The following is a 20,556-nucleotide window of genomic DNA, read 5'->3' on the forward strand; positions in this document are numbered from 1 at the left end:
GTAGTCTGAGAGTATCAGTGGGAGTCTTCCCGCTTGCTAATATAAGCATTTAGTGACAGAAATCTCCCTCTCAGGACCGTGTTAGCTATGTCTCACAAATTTTGATCCATTATATTTTCTTTTGCATTTAGCTCAATGTATTTTTTTTCTCATTGAGACTTCCTTTTGATCCAATGATTATTTAGAGGTATGCTTTTTAGTTTACTAGTGTTTGGAGATTTTCCTGTTAGCTTTCTGTTTTCTATTTCTAGTTTGATTCCATTGTGATCAGAGGACACTCTATGATTTCAGTTCTTTTAAATTTCTTGCTGTTTCTTTTATGGTGTAGGATGTAGTCTCCCTTGGGTATATGTTCCATTTGTGCTTGAACCAAATGTATATTCTACTGCTGTTGGGTGTTCTATAAATATTGTTTAGATCCAGTTGGTTGAATTCTTCTGTATCCTTGCTGATTTTCTGTCTAGGTCTATAGACTATTGAGAGAGGAGTGTTTATGTCTTCAATTACAGTTATAGAAATGTTTATTTTTCCTTTCACTACTTTCAGTTTTTGCTTTCAATATTTTGTAATTCTGTTGTTTGTTATGTATAAATTTATGATTGCTATGTCTGCTTGGTGGACTGACCTTTTTATCATTTTATAATACCCTTCCCTGTCGCTGGTCATTTTCTTGTTCTGAAATGTGGTCCATTTAATATTAATACAGCCACACCTCCTTTCTTTGATTAGTGTTAGCATGATATGTATTTTTTCTTCCTTTTACTTTCAATTTGCCTGTATCGTATGAGAAATCAGTTTTTTATAGACAGAATATAATTGGATCAAGTTTTTTAATCTATACTATCAATCTCTGTCTTTATTTATATATTTAGATAATTTACATTTAATATAATTCTTTATATGTTAGGGCTTATCTCTTTCACTTCATTATTTTTATGTTGTTCTCTGTTGTTTTTTCTTTTTCTCTTATTTTTCCTGCCTTCCTGTAGGTTCTTGGAACATTGTTAGAATTCCGTTTTGACTTACCTATAGTGTTTTGGGGTATGTCTATCTCTCTGTGTATAGCTATTTTAGTGATTGCATTACATTATATATGCATAACTTACCACAGTCTACTGATGTCCTGTCACCAGTTTAAGTGACAGAAACTCTACCTTACCTTATATCTCTTTGCCCTCCCCTGTTTATAATTGTGTTAAATGTTTTTCTACATACTTTTTGACCCACATTACACAGTGTTATAATTTTTGCTTTAACCATCAGATATAATTTAGAAAACTCAAAAAGAGAAAGTCTGTTGTATTTACCCACATTTTTCTTCCATTGTTCTTTCTTTCTTCCTGATGTTCCAAAATTCCTTCTTTTATGTTTCCTTTCTTTTTAGAGAACTTCCATTAGCCATTATTTTAGAGTAATTCTGATGACAATAAATTCTTTCAGTTTTAATTTATCTGAGAATACGTTGATTTCCCCTTCAACCTTTGTTTTCACTGGTTATAAAATTCTTGGTTGACAGTTCTTTTCCTTCAGCATTTAAAAACTCCTTTTGCAGGAAGAGGGTACAGCTCAGTGGTAGAGGGCGTGCCTTACGTGCACAAGATCCTGGGTTCAATCCCCAGTACTACCATTAAAAAAATGAGTAAATATATTCACTTGATTACCTCCCCCCATTAAAAAAAAAACTATTAAAAAAAATCCAGAAAGGATTTGGAAAGGCAGCTCATCAAATTACGTTCAAAATTCAATTAAAATAAAAAAAATTAAAACTTCTAAGCCATTTCCTTCTGGCCTTTATGGTTTGTAATGAAAAATGTGATGTTATTTGATTTTTCTTTTTTTTTTCTTATAAGGAAGGTGTCATTTCTCTTTTGCTACTTTTAAGGGTTTTTTTGGTTTTCTTGTCTTTAGTTTTTAGTCGTTAGACTGTGGTGTTTCTTGGTTTGGATTTCTTCAAGTTTATCTTGTTTGGAGTTTATTGAGCTTCTAGGATCCTCAGGTTTATATCTCTTGACACGTTGGGGGATTTTCAGCTATTATTTATCCAAGTACTTTTTTTAGCCTTTCTCTCTTTCCTTCTAGAACTCCAGTGACAGAAATATTAATTCTTTTGTTATAGCCCCACAGACACCTGAAGCTTTGCTCTTTTTTTTCAGCCTGTTTCTTTTTTTGCGGGGGGGGGTATTTTTCATTTATTTCTGTTTGGAGGAGGTGCTGGGGATTGAACCCAGGACCTCGTGCATGCCAAGCATGCACTCTACCACTTGAGCTATACCCTCCCCCCTTTTTTCAGTTTGTTTTATCTTTGTTTCCAGATTGAGTATTTCTGACTGTTCTGTTTTCAAGTTTCCTGATTCTTTCCTCTATCTCCTCTATCCTGCTGTCGAATCCATTCGTTGTATTCGTCAGTTCTAAAATTTTTATTTTGTTCTTTTTTTATATATTCTCTTTCTTTGCTGAGACTTTGTGTCTTTACTGAGTCTTTCTATTTTGTCATCTATTTCAAGCAAGTTTACAAGTGCTCATGATGACAGCTTTAAAATCTTTGTCAGATATTTCTATCAACTCTATCATCTCAGTGATTGTCTTTATTCATCCTACTTGAGATCTTTCTGATTTGGGGTATGCCAAATTATTTTTATTTGAAACTTGAAGTTTGAGGGATTATGTTAGGAGATGCTGGGTTTTATTTAAGCCTTCTGTTTTAGCTGGCTTTCTGTGACACTGCCCTGGTATGGGAAGAAAGGAGGGGTGCCTCGTTACCACCATGGGCTGAAATCCAGTCTCTCTGCATGGTCTCTACTGACACTTGTGGTGGCTGCGGTGGTGGTGGTGGTGGTGGTGGTGGTGGTACTGGGCTAGGAGGGAGGGGGGCTTTGGTAGGAATGAAAGTGCTGGCACCTTGCTGTCTTTTTCTGACATCACGGAGGTCAAGGAGGGTGGAGGTGACTCACTACAGCCTAGCCAGGGGGAAGCCTAGGTTCCACACTTAGCCTTTGCTAGTGTGGATGGGGTTGAAGCCACAGATTTGGCTGTGTGGAGGGGAGGGTGTGTGTGTTGGGGTGATCATTGGCCAAAGTAAAGCAGTTATTGCCTGAAAGTTTTCTGTCCTGCTGAGCAGCCCCTCTCCTGGGCCTTTGTCTAGAGAGAGCAGGCTTCCTTGGGGCTCTTGTCACTTCGTCTTAGCATTTCTGAGTTGCTGGGTTTCTCCAGCACCCAGACTGAGATATGTGAGCAAAGGGAAACCCAGGGAACTGACCACTGTGTCATTCCTTGGGTCCCAGGGTCCTTAACTGGTCTTCTCCCCACCTTTAAAGTTGTCTTATGTTTGTTTTACATATAATGTCCAGGATTTTTAGTAGTATACAGTGGGAGAAACAGGGAAAAGTACATGCAGAAGGGTTCCTGGACCCACTTCCAGCAAGCAGATCTCGGATGCCGGCAGCATCGGTGAGAATTCAGCTCAACTGTGATGGTATCTACCCGGGGATAGATTTGAATTCCACAGGTAAAGGGCTCAGTCCCACAAGACTGCCCTCCGCTTCAGATGACAGCCACAAACACTCATTGTTACCTGTGTTTCTGACTGGCTGGCTACAAATTGGAGGTTCCAGTGACCCCCTCCAATTCAGGATGCCAATCCAAGTTCAGGTTGGTACCTGTACTTCTAAACAACTGATTATAAATCAGAAGTTCCCAGGACCTCCCCTTCAGGCTCAATTAATCTGCTAGAATGGCTCACAGAACTCAGGAAAAAATGTTTATTTACTAGACTACTGGTTTATTATAAAAGGATGTTAAAGGATATGGAACAACAGCTGGATGAAGAGGTACATAGGGCAAAGCCTGGGAAGCCGTATGGAGCTTCCGAGCTCTCTCCTAGCACCACTCTTCCCTGTCCCCACTTGTCTGCCAATCCAGAAGCTCTGAACCCCATCCTTTTGGGTTTTTTGGAGGCTTCATTGCATAGACACAGTTGATGAAGTCATTGGTCAGTGCTGATTGACTTAAATCTAGCCCCTCTCCCCTCTTCCTGGAGGTTTGTGAGGGGTTGGTGGGGGTGGGTTGGGACTGAAAGATCCAACCATTTAATCACATGGTTGGTTCTCTTGGCAACCAGCCTGCACCCTTGGGTGGGACCCAAAAGTCACCTTACCCACAGCATTTCTTAGGAACTGAAGACAAGAGACCAAGTACTAGCCCATTGCTCTTAACCTCAGCTCAGGAAATTCCGAGGGTTTTGGGAGCTGTGAGCCAGGAACTGTGGATAAAGACCAAATATATTATGACAGATATCTCTGAATTTGGTCATCTGAATGGCCACATATGTATGTTCTCCTATAAATTACGAGACTGCAGTATGATTACTCCCTCTTCCTGGAGCTGAAAGTCCTCCTGTGTTCTTTTAACATCCCCATCTTTTTTCTTTTTTCCTTTTTGAGCACTTTAAAAAATTTTAGCTGAACAAGACATTCCAGGTTTATCTTGCATCTCCTTACTCCTGTTGTGGAATTAGCCATTTCTCAAAAAAGCTCTGGTTCTATTTGTTACCTCCATTAGATTTTGAAATGGCCGAGAGCCATAGGTCTGCAGTCCAACAAACCCATTCACCAAATTATAATGAAAGTGGATCTCAGACCAAATTCTGCCACACATAGAGACGAACTTGTTAACTGAATTCTTATTATCAAAGAAGCACAAAATAAACTACCTTGCAGGCTTGAGAAGTCCTAGCTCCTGGTTTTATAGGTGTTCTGCACACTGCTTGCATGACAGGTCACTACAGGCAAACCCAATTTTACATAGTGAGGGTACGACACCTACCTTCTCACCAGCTTCAAGCAGTCAGAACCTTCCAGAGTTCTGTGGGCTCAGGACTAAGGAGGGGTTTTAACCTAGGGCATCACCTCGGTACAGAACAAACTGGATTATCTCACAAATTCATAGAAGAGGAGTGAGTGTCAAAAATAGGTTGAGCTAATCCATGTATCTTGAATGTCTTTCATTTCACCAGGGATAGCCCATTTTTTATATTCATCATTGCTCGTCAACAGGCCACTATTTTGGTCAAGAATAAGCAAAGCACCCATTGTTGGTGGAGACAATGACTACAGAAGCCCTCGTGGAAGCTCCCTCTGGAGAACGGGCTTTGAAGGGAAGGCCAGCTGACCGCCTGCTGGACAATGCAACCTTGATTAGAAAGCTCGTGGTGCCAGGATGAAAGCTTGACCTAAGTAACAATTATGCAGAATTGCCCACTGAATGTGCTTAATGCTTTAAATGAGGTAACATAGCAGCACAGTGCTTCAGCACGGCCGACTCTCAACGAATTTAAATGCGATCGAATTAAATCAATACTTATGAAATCTGTAATTGGGAGCCCTTTTAGGCACCACAGGAGGGACACCATTCTTAGCAGATGTCACCGAGCAGTCTGATGCCAGAGAAAGCCTCAACACAGGAAGGAGAGTGCTGACAGAGCCTGCGCTCTGGGACCGCAGGAACGGGCACGCTGGTACCAAGCACATCTCCTGTGCTGGCGCCTGGGAGGCTCACCCTAACACCGCTTGCCTGGAGGCTGAATGTGGAGGGAAGGGAGCCCCGAGGGCTACTGCTCCCAAGACAAAGAGTTGGTAGAAGCAGGAGAAACAGAATTGAATAACTTCCCCAGCAAGTGCTGAGGATTTTTAAAGCAGCTCCGAGAAAAAGATGATAAAAGTCACCTAACTCAGATGGCCCCTCCCTTCCCTTCCTGTGACAGGAGTCCCATGTCCCTTTTCTGACCACCACGGGGGTGTACCCGTGAGTCACCATCTCTCTTGCTGTCCATCTTGGTCAGGCTGCAACTATGCATCTGTTTTCCTTCCCTCCTCCTTTCCTCTCCGCATTTCCTATTTCCCTGTCTCTGGCGTTTTGTCTTTCTGAGTCCACTGCTCTCTGTCCCCACCTCTCTCCATCTCAGTTTCTGTCTCTCTGTATTTGCCTCCCATTTCTTTCTCCCTGCTGTCTCTCTTGCTCCCTTTTGCTTTCTCTCTCTGTCCTTCTCTTTGTTTTTTGCTCTTTCTTCTCCATCCTCGTTCCCTTTTCCTGGTTCCTCGTCTGTCCTCTTGCTCATTCCCACCCATGTAGATCCACCGAGATACACACACTTGGATGTATATGCTGTTCTGCATCTTGATGAAACATATATCATCATAGATTTATAAATACACGGCACTGTCCTCCCGTGGTATAGAGGCGCACATTATATTCCTATCCTGTCAGAAGGCCAAACGGTTATCCACCTCAGAGGTGTATCTTCAGGCACAAATATTCCCTGTGCAGTAGAGACCCACAGTCCCCAGCAGGGGCTCCACGATATTTGGGGAGGGGAGGGGGCTGCCCCGACGTGCTGCCACCTGTGGGATCTCCAGGGAAGCCCCTTGGGATAGCTGAACTATCTTTGGGGTGTCCCAGATGCTAAACTGCCTGCTCCCAGCCGGAGTGGGTTCCTGATGCTGTCAGGGGTGGCTGTGGCCCGTCCGACCTGGGGCTGGAGGAACACGGGGCCTTCATATACAGTCTGTGTATGTATGTATGTGGTTCATTTTGAAATTATCTGGTGTAAAATGAGATTTAAAAAAGAAAACAAGTATAAAGTCTTCAACAAAACTCATATTTCTGAAAATAAATATCTGAAAAATTTCTGAAAATAATTATCAAGATAGAGTCTGCAAAACACTACAGTTCAGGGAGACCATGTTAAAAATACAGATTTGGAAACTCCCACTCTGTGCCTTATTACATTCAGGTCAGGCCTTGCAGAAGCTATTCATGCAGGGTTTTGGGAAGGGTGAATAAAAGGTTATGTAGATGTGATTAACTTGGTATTAATGCAAAAAACCCCCTCTAATCTAGGAGTCTTGACTATTTTAAAATGAGCTAATAGCCATTGGGGTGAATTTATGTAGCAAATTGCTGTCTGCTGTATTCAAATTATTCCCTGAGCTCTGACTCATTCAGAAAGCACCAAATATCACGGAGACACACAATTATCATGCTTAATTAATGTTTGCAACCAAAAAGAGTAAGGTTGGAATCTTTAATATCATTGTGGATATTGAAGAACTGAAATTGACTGATTATTATCTTGAGATTAATATATTTTCCCCAAGCCATACCCTAGGGTCAAAAGACAGAGTATTAAAACTATTTGAAAAATTCACTGCAATAATTGCTTTAGGGGCTAATTTTTTTTTAATGTCTTGCTTCCTTACGCCTGTACTACTGATTGTTATAGGCTGCACACTTCACCCATTAAGTGGTAATTCAGAGTGACAACTACATTGAAATGAAGCAAGTTAGTTAATCACCATGAAACTGTTCCTGAACTACCCTGTCCAAGTCCTGCCTAATCACAGGAGGCCTCTGCTTACCTGCTTTTCTACTGAAGGGAGGTTTTCCTGTACATAGCTCTAAATATTTTTATGGGACCTACAGGACAGCGGAGGGCTGAAGTTTGGTTGGAATTATTCTAGAACCGTTCAGAATTTGTCACAGAACAGTAGCCAGCGCACTGGTGGTGTGGAGCCCTCGGGGACATGCTGCAGGGGTGTTGGGGTAGCTACTGTCTGTTTCAGCCCTGTAGCCTTGAAATACTGGCAAATTCGGAGGCTGTCTGGGTGGGGCTATAGCGCTTGTAATCTGTCTTGGTTTTCACCTGCTTCCAGCGGCAAGCAGGTGGATCAGTAACACGTGTCCAGTATTGTTTGGCCAGCCCAGACAGCCAGGGGAGGCTGCCTTAGTCTTTATTTTTCTTTATAATCTGGCAGGCGACATCCTCGAATAGCAGTGGGCTCTGTCCCCATTCCAGGGAAGGCTGAGTTGGGACTAGTGATCTACGCAGCTCGTAGGCAAGTAGGCCTTTTTCAGGAGAGACAGGGAAGCCGGGTGGGGGGCTTGGGTGCCGCCCTCCGACCTGCCGTGGCTCCTGCCTGGCTTGTGGGCTCTCTGATGTTCTGTGTATCACGCACGGCCAGATTCTTACCGCTGCGGGACCCCTGTGCTTCCTGCAGTGGGGTATCTGTGGACCAGTGGAAGTGCTTTCGGGGCCACACGGCTTCAGTTACTCTGGTGTCAGAAAGTAGATGTTTCATTGGCACAGATTCTGCCTTTACAGCTTTTTCAGTCAGGTTTCCAAAAAACTGCCATAGTTAATTTTCTCCATAGTTTTCTTTCTCATTGATGTAGGGCTAAAGATGAAACCAAAGTGTTTCATATGTCAGACTGGCTCTAAGAGGAGGGCAAACCCCTCAAATTCCAAATCTCCCTCACTCTCCTTTTCCCAAGAAAGCCATTCAGTGGCTCCAAGGAAAAGGTGATGAGTTAGGCAGTTCCCTGCGTGTCCATAAATTTACAACTTGATGCTTGAAGTTGTGACGTTGAGATGGTGTATATGAAGATGCCTGTAAGACTATAGCATTTGCTCTTCTTACATAAATAATTCAGCAGCTGTTTAATTTGTGCCGACAGTGTCAGATACGCACTTTGGGTACAAGTGTGCCATTAGGAAGTTTGCGGCATCATGGGGAGGGGGCAGGTAAACACATGACTCACTGTATATTACAGTAGAAGCAAAAATAGGGAAGGAGATGGCAGAAAGGATAGAGTGGGCAGCCTGGCGCCGTGAGTCAGGCAGGACTTCACGAGGAAGGAGGAAGGTTGAGAGGAGCTCAGCAGGGGAGGAGGTGGGGGCTGGGGCTAGCGCGGAAGGACAGGGCCACACGAAGGGTTGTCATGTCCTGTAAGGTGCCAGGCTTCTTGGCAGAAGGGGAGTGAGCAATGTTTGTTTTCCTTTGGGGAGCCGTGCCCTCCCTGGCGGCTGTGAGGCATGACCCTACATTATTTATGTGTGATTCAAGTATGGCTAATGCAGAGAAGTTTACTTGGCCTTGGGCCACAGCAAGGAGGACAGGCCAGCACAACCTCCTTGTGGGAGGGAAGTGACCCTTGTTTGAAAAAGCTTAGGGGAAAGGGCTCATATTTACCATGCACTGCCCCTTGCATTAGAGTGGTCTGTAGTTCTAGCATGTTCTCAGCCCCTGTTCCATGAAATGTCACCATATATTAGTCGTGGGGAATGGGTAACCAAGGTCACGGGGGAAAACGGAAGCAGAGATGGACGAGTTTGTGGTATCGACAGCCGATGAGAATTCGCTCAGAGCAGAGGCTGGATGTGCGTCTAAGGGTCCTTCTTGCTCTTTAGTCTTCCTAGTGTTCATGACCAAGTTAAGAAGCATCTCTTATGGTCTGCATTCTCGGCCAGTGGGGAAGGAGAAGGCAGGTTCTGATTCTGTTACCCGGAGCACAATTTGGCGGAAGAAAGAAAAGAAAGCAACCTGGGGATGGTTGGTTTGTGTCATGTGGCTACACCAGGATATCAGATGGGAAAGGAAGGGATAAACGTTCCATTAAAAGGTGGAACTTTCACTAAGCATTTGTATTTAAAACATACACTGTAGAACGAGATAAATCTGCTCCTAAAATAATAAATAAATAAGCAAAACCAACTTGAAAGTTGATTTTAAAATGAATTATTCTGTTCTCCTCGCCCCCGGCCTTCTCCTCATCATTTCCCAAGCACACAGGCCACTGAACCTTAACTTCACATTTGACATGCAGTCTTCCTTTTCTCCCTTTTCCCTCTCTCTCTTTCTTTTTTTTTTCACCAACCCCTGGTTCTGTTACCCTAAGCCACAAGGACCTACTCATTTCTAGTCTCCTCCCTAATATTCAGTTGATTTTTTTCAGAGCTTCCTGAATAGAACACGTGCTAGAAAACAAAGTCTCTACCCAGCACTTTGTAACTTCAGTGCTTTTGGTTTAACACGCTCAAATATGCTGTTATGTCACTAGTTTGCTCCAGAATTCTAAGACGTAACCAAATTCGAGCATATAGTGCTCAAAGAAGATTTGGGGACAGATGCCTTGGCATTGGGACCAGGGTCCACTGCATACTCTAGTATGATTGTGTCTGAGCTGCGGTTGCATCATCTGTAAAACGGGAGTAATAGGTAAACGATTCTAAAAGGTGGTTGTGTGGAGAATAGTATGTGAAAGTTGGTTGGTTATTAATTATCTGGTTTTAAGTGGCATATTCCCATTAGACATACCTTTTTTATTGAGGCATAATGGGCATAATATCATTATATCCGTCATATTAGTTTCAGGTGTACAACATAATGATTTGATATTTGTATATGTTGTTAAAAGGTCATAATAAGTCTAGCTTACATCCCTCACCATCCATAGTTTCAAAACTTTTTGTCTTCTGATGAGAACTTTTAAGATCTATTCTCAGCAACTTTCAAGTATGCAAAACAGTATTAACTGAAGTCCCCACGCTGCACATTACCTCCCTGTGACTTATCTATTTTGTAACCGGAAGTCTGAATTTTCTGACTCCCTTTACCCATCTTGTGCCCACCTCGGCAACCACCAGTCTGTTCTTGGTATCTGTGAGTTTTTCTTTTTTAGGGTCCACATGTAAATGAGATCATATAATATTTGCCTGTCTGTCTTTCTCTGTCTGACTTACTTCACTTATCACAATGCCCTCAAGGCCCATCCATGTTGTTGCAAATAGCAGGATTTCCTTCCTTCTCGTAGCTGCATAATGTATGTATGTACACACATGCATACATGCCCACATACACACACATCTGACATTTTCTTTGCCCATTCATCCATTGATGAATTCCTAGGCTGTTTCCACATCTTGGCTGATGTAGATAATGCTGGGGTGCATATATCTTTTCTAGTTAGGGCTTTCGCTTTCTTCAGATAAATACTCCGAAGCAGAACTGCTGGATCATATGATAGTTCTATTTTTAACTTTTGGAGAAACCTCCAGACCGTCTTCCTTAGTGGCTGCACCACTTCACATTCCCACCAACGCTGCACGAGGGTTCCCTTTTCTTCATATCCTCACCAGCACTTGTTGTTTCTTGTCTTTTTAATGATAGCCCTTCTAATGGTCTGAGATGATATCTCACTGTGGTTTTGATTTGCATTTCCTTCATGATTAGGGATGTTAAGCACATTTTCATGTATCTGTTGGTCATCTGTATGTCTTCTTTGGAAAAATGTGTAATCAGATCTTCTGCCCATTTTTTTAATCAGATTATTTAGGGTTTTTTGCTATTGAATTGTATACGTTTTTAAATATATTTTTTATATTAACCCTTTGTCAGATACATGATTTGTAAATATTTTTTCCCATTCAGTAGGTTGATTTTTGATTTTGTTGATGGTTTCTTTTGTTGTGCAGAAGTTTTTTAGTTTGGTGTGGTCTGCCATGTTTATTTTTGCTTATTTTAAGTTTGCTTGTTTTTGCTTTAGTTAGTTTAGTCTAAAAACTCGCCAAGGCCAATGTCAAGGATCTTACCACCTATGTTTTCTTCTAGGAGTGTTATGGATTCAGGTCTCACATTCAAGTCTTTAACCCCATTTTGAGGTAATTTCTGTGTATGGTGTAAGATAAGGGTCCAGTTTCATTCTTTTACATTTGATTTTCTCAACACTGTTTATCAAAGAGACTTTTCTTTCCCATTGTATATGCTTGGCTTTCTTTTTCACAAATCAATGGACCGTATTTAGTGGGTCTGTCTGGGCTCTCCATTTCCTTCTGTTGATCTGCATGTGTGTGACATATCTTTGACATGTATATTTATTACTCAGATGTTAATTTTGCTTTTAGGTTTATATAAGCATGCAGTTCACTTTAAAGCAATAACTTTTTTTCAAATTATATTTCTGCCATGTCAGAAACAGTGATTGAGTTGATTTGTGACCATTCCATAAAGGTTTGATGATTTCAAGGGAGATGTTCAAAACATATTTTGTGACCACCTTTACAGCTTATCTCAAGCTTCACTCAAACTGTGGTTGATCTAGTCCATGCCTGTGGTGTCAGATAGTACCTATTCATGGGTGAGTCAGCCCAGATCTCTACCCAGCTTGACTCTGTTCTCTTCTCTGAGGTCCTGTCCAGCCTGGCCTGGATCACTGTAATGACCTTGACAGGTCTCCCCACACCCATGCTTACCATCACTATTCCATTCTCTGTATTGCAGCTGGAGCAGCTTTTCTTGACATACCCCAATACTTTATCCCTTTTTGAGAGATGCCATTTATTCTCAGCCTCTAAGAAGTAAGAATCCAAATATGAAACAGAAAACCTCCCAGTTGCTTCATTAACCCCCAGGCAGTAGCTACTGTCTTAACTGTCTTCACTTCTGCTTGCCTGCCTCTTTTCCTCTTTAAGAGCTGGGAGGCTTTGCATAGCACCTGGCTCTGCACCCAAACCTGTATTCGCCTTAGTTACGTTCCTTTCGTCTTTTCTTCTCCAGGCACTTGCTGTTGGTGTCTGTCCCCAGCTGTGCCTGATGTTCTTTCAGGTCATCTCTCTTTAGATGAGTGAATGATTGTACCAGCACTTTTAATGCTAGACCCCTCAAATCCTTTTTGAAAATACAGTATAATAAATGAACTTAAGAACTCAATTTAGTGATTGAGGTAAGTATATGAACGAAAATACAGATGTTGGTTATGAGATAAAAATAGAGTTAGCTAAAGCTGGGTCAAACTGAGAGACTAAAAATATTTTGTCTTTATAGTCAGCCTTTTCTATTCATGTATGGGAAAAGAAAAGTAGCTTTCCTGCTTTTTCAATTTGCAAGTAATTTTTCAGTTTGAAATGAATTAGTATAAAAAAGAACAATCATCTTGTAGCTTTAGAATTTAGCTTGTCATTAAAAAAATAATAGGAGTGTCATCGCTTTAATAATCTGTAGCCAATTAAGGGTTTGAGTGATTTATAAATTTATGATTTTTAAAATTTAAAGCCTCATAAAGAACATATTTTTCATGAATGTCACAGTCATCATATTTAAGTTTATTATAATTTAATTTCTGATGTCCTGGTTTGGGTTTTACTGTGGTATTTGACAAAAAGGATAAGAAAATAAGCTAGTAATTGAGTCTAGTCAGGTGGGTGACCACTTTCTAAAACTTAAAAAATTGGTCATATCCCCAATACATTTTCTCAAACACTGTGGGGATTACTCTCCTAGTATATTTTGTCTGAACTTTGACAAAATAAAACTCTTTAGATCATATAGTAGGTCTGTGATAAGTGTATAAACTATATTTGAAAAGTTTTAACAATTGAGAACAAAACAAAGCATTTAAACCAAAGTCCCGCAAGGTTAGGGGGCGAGGGATTCGGAAAGCTGATTGTAAATACATTGTCCCAAGTCCGTGGCTGGTCATTCCTGAGTCAGCCATCCCCAGCTCACCTCGATCTGTCAGTGAGATCCTTGGGTTCCAGTTTCACATTCTCTAATTTGCTTTTTAAAGTCAGGCCGTGCTTTGCAGGTTTTCTGTCAGTTCCTGAATGTATTCCAGGAGAAACAGGGCCATGCGTTAGTTAGCCCAGCCAGCACTGACCTGAAGAAAAATTATTAGGAATTACTTTGACGCTTAGAACTGGCAGCCTGAGAATTAGAATTTGAAATTTGCTGGTCAAACAGCCCTCAGGCTACGTCTTCCTAAAACTGCCATCCAAGCTGATGGTTACCCAGTTGCTGGAAGGATAGTGTTACTGCCTTTTTTTGATGGATTTGAGAAGTTCTGCAGACGTGGTCCCCAGAACAGCTGATGATGGGGGAGCCACGTAAGCCTCTCCTTATTGATTAAACACAGGACTGATCACTATGAGCCTGAGCATCTTGGCCGTATAAATGGACCAGCAAAATCGAGGTGCAGGACAGTCAAAGCTTAACCAGCAGGCCAGATCTTAAAGGCAGGAAAGCACCAAAACAAACACTAAGAGTATGAAAGACATAAAAGCAAGTGTTTGAACTCCAAGGTGTTAAAAGCAAGTACAGTTAGGCCTTGTTCATGGGCCATTGTAAGGCAAGGGGTGGAGCCCTGTGACAAATACAGCCCTGTCTTCTCTAAGCCAACCTAGATTCTCTGCCACAGAAAGGTGGTGTGCTACTCAGTCTAGTGATGTGATCTTCAGATGATCTGATGCTTTTAAAGTTTGGTTACCTGCTTCCATCTCAGGTTCTCAGGTCCATGGATTAAAGGAAAAGCAGCCTCCAGTGGAGAGGGATCTAGTGTCATGAATGGTTTCTTTTGGGGATAACCAGATTTCAGTTAGAGCACGAATGGGAAGCATAGAGAAATTAAGGAAATAGGGGAATTTCCCGATGGTGACATTCTTTCACTACCCACTGTCCCTCTTATGTCTTCCTTGTCTCCTTAACCAGCATCTCTTTTATTATTATAATCATCACTCCTTTGCAAATCCCTGCAACTCCCCAGGGCCCCTCTCTCCTCTGTCCTATTCCTGGCAAACCCCTGGCTCTGTGGACGCCTAACTCCCCCACCTTCTCCTCGCAAAATTGATAACTACAAGACTCAAGTGTTCATTCAGTGTGGCTGGGCTGTCCTGTGATGTTGCCTTTGGATGGGCCATGCCGCCTTCCGAGAGGGGCCTGTCTGTCTTCTCCCTTCTTAGACTTCCGGCTCCCCCTCCACTGCCGCTCCCTTCAGCTGCCGACCTTACTTGATATTTCAGTGAAACTTAAGTGAAGCAATCTGCCAAGAACTTCCTTACTGCCTGTTTGAACCCTCACTCCACCCTCCTCCCTTTTACAGTAGAACCTTTCCTTCTTGCTTTTCCAAGTACCTTTCTCCTGCAGGGACGTCTCTACCGGATCGCGCTCATCAACATGCACATGTGTTAAAAAAACGCACCCGTAACCTTTGACCCCACCTGTCCAAATACGGTCCCATTTCTCGGCTCTTCTTCACAGTGAAACTTAGGAGCACCATTCTGTGTGCATCTGCTGCCTGCAGTCCCTCAGCCTCCTCCAACTCTTCGGCCTTCCCCAATCCAGCTTCCGTCTGTACTCACCTGAAACTGCTAATTTTTTTTTAAGTGTCCATTTCGTTTCCAAATATAACTGCACATCTCTATCCTCGTCTTCACTTGACCTCTAGAGCAGCATGCAACATACTTGACTTCCCCTCCCTCCCTGAATCACATCTCCTGGTGTAGTGTCCGTGACACCACCCGCCCCCGCTTCCTTGCTCTCTCTCTCTCACTCCTACTTAGGGGCTTTCTGTGGTGGTTCCCTTCTGCTCAGCGTCTGAATGTGGAAGTGTCCTGGGCCCCTGCCTGGAGCCGCCATCCTTATCTCTAGGTTCATAGACCCTCGTGTCCTCCCCCTTGAGCTCAAGACTCACATCCAAATGCTTGCTTGGCATTTCCACTTCGGTGTTTTATTGGCATCTCAACCTCCGTGTGTCTAAACAGAACTCATACTGTCCCACCACATACATGACACCCCCTCGCAGCCTCCTCCATCTCAGTAAAGGTCACCACCATCCATGAGTGGCTAAAGTTAAAAACTTAGGTGAAATCCTTGACTCTCCCTTCCTCTCCTCCCCGCTCCACCTCTCGTTCATCAGCAAGTCCCCAGCAAGGCCAGTTCTGCCCACTCATGTAGTTCTCTCCATCACCATTGCCTTCATCCTGGTCCAAGTTCCCATTATGTCTGGAACTATTGCAGGAGCCTCCCTGCTCCCACCCTGCCCTGTTGAAATGCGTTCTCTACGCGTGGCCAGGGTGGTCTCTAGAGACATAAATCCAGTAATTCAGTGTCTTCCCATTGCACTAGGATAAAATCCCAGCTCCTTACCCTGGCTCAGGGCCCTGGGTGACCTGATGCCTGCCCACCCCCTGCCCTGGCCTTATTTCACACTGTCATCACTAGAGGCACCACTGCACTTAATCTCATGGTCCCCAGGCAGCTTTTCAGGGTTGGTCACTTGCTCATCATTCAGATCACAGATGTCACCTCCGCAGAGAAGGCTTCCCTGAATACCTTCTTTAAAGAGGCTTCCTCCCAGTCTCTCCCAACATGTTTACTTATTTAATGTCTTCCTTACTCCACTAGAACTTATACTCCAGGAGGGCAGGGACCACTTGCGTCTGTGTTCTCAGTGTTTAGAGCAGTTATTGGCCTCTAGTAGAAAGTAATCAGATATTTATTGACCACCGGAATGAAAAAAGTCTGGAAGTGCAGTTCAGTTTTCGGTCATATCGCTTCTGTCACTCTCTTATTTGAACCAGGGCTGCCCCCAAGAGCAATAACTGCCCGATTACTATTTCTCAGGGCAGCGATGCCCTAGACTGCTGTTTCTGACCCGCAAGGGGCTGGAAGACCAGTTCATTCATCTTGTTAAGAGCTGCGTGTGAAGGACAGGAGAGTTTGGAAGCAGAGCGCAGCGTGAGTGAGGGGCGTTCTCCTTTGTTGATGTGCTGGTGCCCAAGTGTTTTTGTGTGTTGTTGTTGCGTGAAGATGTATAGATGCTGTCTCGTCAGGATCTTTATCAGTCTAGTCTCGTAGGACATACAGGAGAAGGAGAGACGTTAGGTTGCTCGGGGCTGCAATGACTGGTTGTCAAAGCGTGGGGCGGGAGTGGTGTGAAGAATGGATAGCGGACCAGGCGGGGCTGCCTCCGTGGGGGTTTCTGAGGCGGTGCTTTCATAACCCTGTCCTTGCTGAGCCTGAGGAAGGGGCTTTGAAGGGGAGACATGAGCATTCTCTTGGTTCTCTGAGGTTCCCTCTGAGACACAGGTGGACTTTTGTCCTTATAGCCAAAGGTCACATTCACACATCACTAGACAGGTCTTTAGATGATGGCGCTTTATGCAGGGGATGGTTACTTTCTCTTTGAGTTTATAAATTTCCCTAAAAGAGAAGATAATAGTACTCAAGGGATTATTTTTATTGTGGTAAAATATACTTGACATCAAATACATCATTTTAAAGTACAGGGGCGTTAAGGACATTGCGTCATCCTGCAGCCGTCACCACTGTCTATGTCTACAGCTTTCTCGTATCCGAAACGGGAGCTCTGTATCCGTGAGACAGTGCCTTCCCTTACTCCCAGTGCCTGGTAACCGCTGTGCTGCTCTCTGTCTCTGTGGATCTGACTGCTCCAGGTAAAGGAAGGACACGCCTCCTGTGTCCCCTCTGCTGTCAGCCGCTTCAGCTCAGACGTTCCTGCCCCGGGTGTGTGTGGGTAGGGGGTGGGGTTCCCACGCAAGCAGGTCTCCAGCACCAGCTGGGCGTCCTGCCATTCAGTTCAGTCCTGACACGGTCTACCTGGAGTTGGCATCAGGTCCCACAGGTGAGGGTGGGGGCCCACAGGACTGCCCCTGCCACCCCCTTCAGGCACCAGTCATAAGTTCAGGCTGTTTCCCGTGCTTCTGACTGTAAATCTGAGGGTCCTACTACCCCCTCCTTGGGTTCAGTTAATTTGCTACAGCAGCTCATAAAACACAGGAGAATATTTTCTTACTAGATCACTGGTTTATTATAAAAGATACAACTCAGAAACAGCCAGGTGGAAGCGATGCACAGGGCGAGGTACGTGGGAAGGGACACAACCTCCATGCTCTCTCTGAGCTCTCTGTCCTCCCAGCACCTCCATGTGTTCACCCACCTGGAAGCTCTCCACAGTCCGTCCTTTGGGTCTTTATGGAACTGTCATTTCATAGGCATGATTGATTAAGTCACTGGCCATTGGCGATTGATTCGACCTCCATTCACTTTCCCCTACCCAGAGCCTTGGAGTGTAGGGCTGAGAGTTCCAACCCTCTGTACACTGGGTTGCTTCCCTTCCAAAAGTCAGCTCATTCAAGTAAACTCATTATGGTTGAAAGGGATTTATTATAAATAACAAAAGTCACCCATTTTACCTTTATTGCTCTGAAGCTTTTTTAGGAACTGGGAGCAAAAACTAAATATTGTAACAAAAGATATCCCTATGGTTTTTATGTAGGAAATTACAAGAGTTTTCAGGAGCTATGTGCCAGGAACCATGGATGAAGACCAAATATATATTTCTTATTGTAAATTACAACCATAAATGGAGTCACACAATATTTGTCCCATTTTGTCTGTTTATTTCACTTAACATAATGTCAAGTTTCATCCATGTTGTACTTGCCAGAATTTCATTCCTTTTTAAGGCTGTGTAATATTCCCTTGGATGTATAGACCACATTGTGTTGATCCATTCATCTATCAGTGGACGTGTGGGTTCATTCCACCTTTTGGGTATTGTGAATAATGCTGCTATGGACCTTAGTGTACAAATAATCTGTTTGAATCCCTGCTTTCAGTTCTTTTGTGTATATACATACTCAGAGAAGTGGGATTACTGGATCATATGGTAATTGTATGTTCATTTTTTGAGGAAAGTACTCAAGGGATTTTAAACCTATTAATTTATTAGAAAAAAAGAAAAAAAGACCCTTCATTTTTTGCCTTGTATACGCTATGCAGTATGTTAGGTGTCAGAGGAACGAAATTAATGGGATATGACTCATCCTCTCTAGAATTCAGGGACTTAGGATGAGAGACCTATTCAACAGATGGATAAATAATTAGCTATTACATGCTGTGTTCAGTGCTGGAATAAGATGTGTACAGAGTACTGTGGGAGCACATTATAGTAACGATTTCTGGTGTTTCTGAAGACAAAATCTCCTTGGATATCGTCCAGGATGGATACTCTACTGAATGCTGGTTAATAGTGGTAAATGCAGTGGACAAATTCCAATATTCAAGTTTTTGTTGTACATTTGATTTTTTTTAATAGCTAACTCTGTCTATCTTTTCTGTGACCTAAATGCCTTTTTTTTTTTTATTTCCCTTCCTCTAGTGGTTCTTAATTGCCAACAGATCTTACAAAGTCAGTGCAGCAAGCTCTTTTTTCTTCAGCGGTGTGTTTGTGGGCGTTATCTCTTTTGGTCAGCTTTCAGATCGCTTCGGAAGGAAAAAAGTCTATCTCACAGGTAATCTGTTAGTGTTCATGAACTGAATAAAAGGACTTATTTCCCAGGGAAGTAATAAGGGGACTATTTCCTTAAGGTTCTCAGGGAATTGCCACGTGGGCACAGCACTGATCTTTATTATGCTGGTAAGAGGCCGAGTTGATTCTGGCCAAGCTTTTTAAAGTGACCAGCACACCCTATGAAGGCCAGATGTTTGCACCATAAACTTTTCATGGCGGTGCTTTCTGCAACCCCTGGATTCTAATTCATGGCATGTTTCTAAGGACGACAAAGATTGCAACAGTCTACCAGAGCCATTTCCTTCTGTCTTATGTGTTGATTTATTTCAGATGAGCTCCACAGGACTTAGCATAGTTCTCTTGACGAGCTGAGTACGAGCTAGGATTTTTCAATTTCCAACATTATTGTGCATAATTTGAAAGGTACACATGATAAGCAGAAATCAACTGGTAACAAAGAAGACCTCAGTTGTTCCTGATAGTTTTTTAGAGGAACTGTTTAAAAAAAAAAAGCATAGCTCAGAAAATTTAAATTCACAAAAGATGTATCTTTACAGACTAACAAATATAATGTATTGTGTTCATCAAATACAGGTTTACCTCTGGATTATTGAATCTTGTTCTTCTCTTTCTAGGTTTCGCTCTTGACATCTTATTTGCTATCGCAAACGGGTTTTCCCCCTCGTATGAGTTCTTTGCAATAACTCGCTTCCTGGTGGGCGTGATGAACGGAGGGATGTCGCTGGTGGCCTTTGTCCTGCTGAACGAGTGTGTGGGCACCGCCTACTGGGCACTTGCAGGTACTGCTTCAGTCCACGATGAGCCGCTCCAGAAAGCCTGGCAGGAAACCACATTAACCCTGGAGTCTAAAAGTGCATTTGGACTTGAGGTGCCCTATCCAACTATTAGATTTGCCCTCTGGAGTTTGTTCCGTGTGACCTTGAACGAGTCACGAGTCAGTTTATTTGTCTTCCTCTGTGGAAAGTCTCCCCCGGGCCCACCTCCCCGATGGTCAGCTTGCCCCCCACCCTCGCAGGCTGCCTGCAGATTGTCGTGAGAGTGTCGTTTCCCTCAGGAGGCCGCTGACTGCTCTTTCCCTTGAGCTGAAAGAGAGTGCAGAGGTAGGAGATGCTAGAAACTCCCTTCTCGGTGCCTTTATGTTGTATTTTATTACATCCTTGTCTCCTAGGCCTTTCTGGCTTTTACTGTTCTCTTCCAGTCGGCAGGCAGTGTTTCTTTACTGATGTTTAAGTCCCAAAACGGAGGCCATATTCTGTACTGTTTTTAACCGTCCTGCCATCCTCTCAAGAACTATATTGTAGTAAAACAGATGATTTTAAAAGCTTCCTGGACTTACAGTCATGTCTTGGGAGAGCTGCTGCACTAAACCTCTACTTTGTGGACTGTAGGTTTGCAGTGAGAATGTCCTGTTTGTTTTGCATTTTCATTCATTCAGCTGTACTGTTGATGTTCTTGTACTAACATGGAAAAAGGGTGATCATGCGACTGTGGAGCTGTGTCAGCATGAGGATGTAGGTGAGGGAGTGCCAGCGACCATTCGCTGAGCATCTGTTATGTGCCAGGGAGCACGGGAGGCATTGGCCCATTCCCATAGCGTTCCCAGAGCCTATGAGTTAA

The 20,556-nt window shown here is 43.1% G+C and overlaps 1 protein-coding gene across 4 annotated transcripts in view; it reads left to right on the plus strand.

Annotated features, from left to right (window-relative positions):
• The window catches only part of SLC22A15 (solute carrier family 22 member 15), a 76,320-nt gene that overhangs the window by 14,767 nt on the left and 40,997 nt on the right, over positions 1–20,556 (plus strand). For all 4 annotated transcript variants that reach the window (XM_031457884.2, XM_064488872.1, XM_031457885.2 and 1 more), the window contains exons 3-4: positions 18,787–18,919; positions 19,554–19,718. In XM_031457884.2, the coding sequence (XP_031313744.1) occupies positions 18,787–18,919; positions 19,554–19,718 (298 nt within the window). The remainder of the gene's footprint in view (positions 1–18,786; positions 18,920–19,553; positions 19,719–20,556) is intronic.

This window comes from Camelus dromedarius, chromosome 9 (genome assembly GCF_036321535.1).
Source record: "Camelus dromedarius isolate mCamDro1 chromosome 9, mCamDro1.pat, whole genome shotgun sequence".
NCBI classification, from domain to species: Eukaryota; Metazoa; Chordata; class Mammalia; order Artiodactyla; family Camelidae; genus Camelus; species Camelus dromedarius.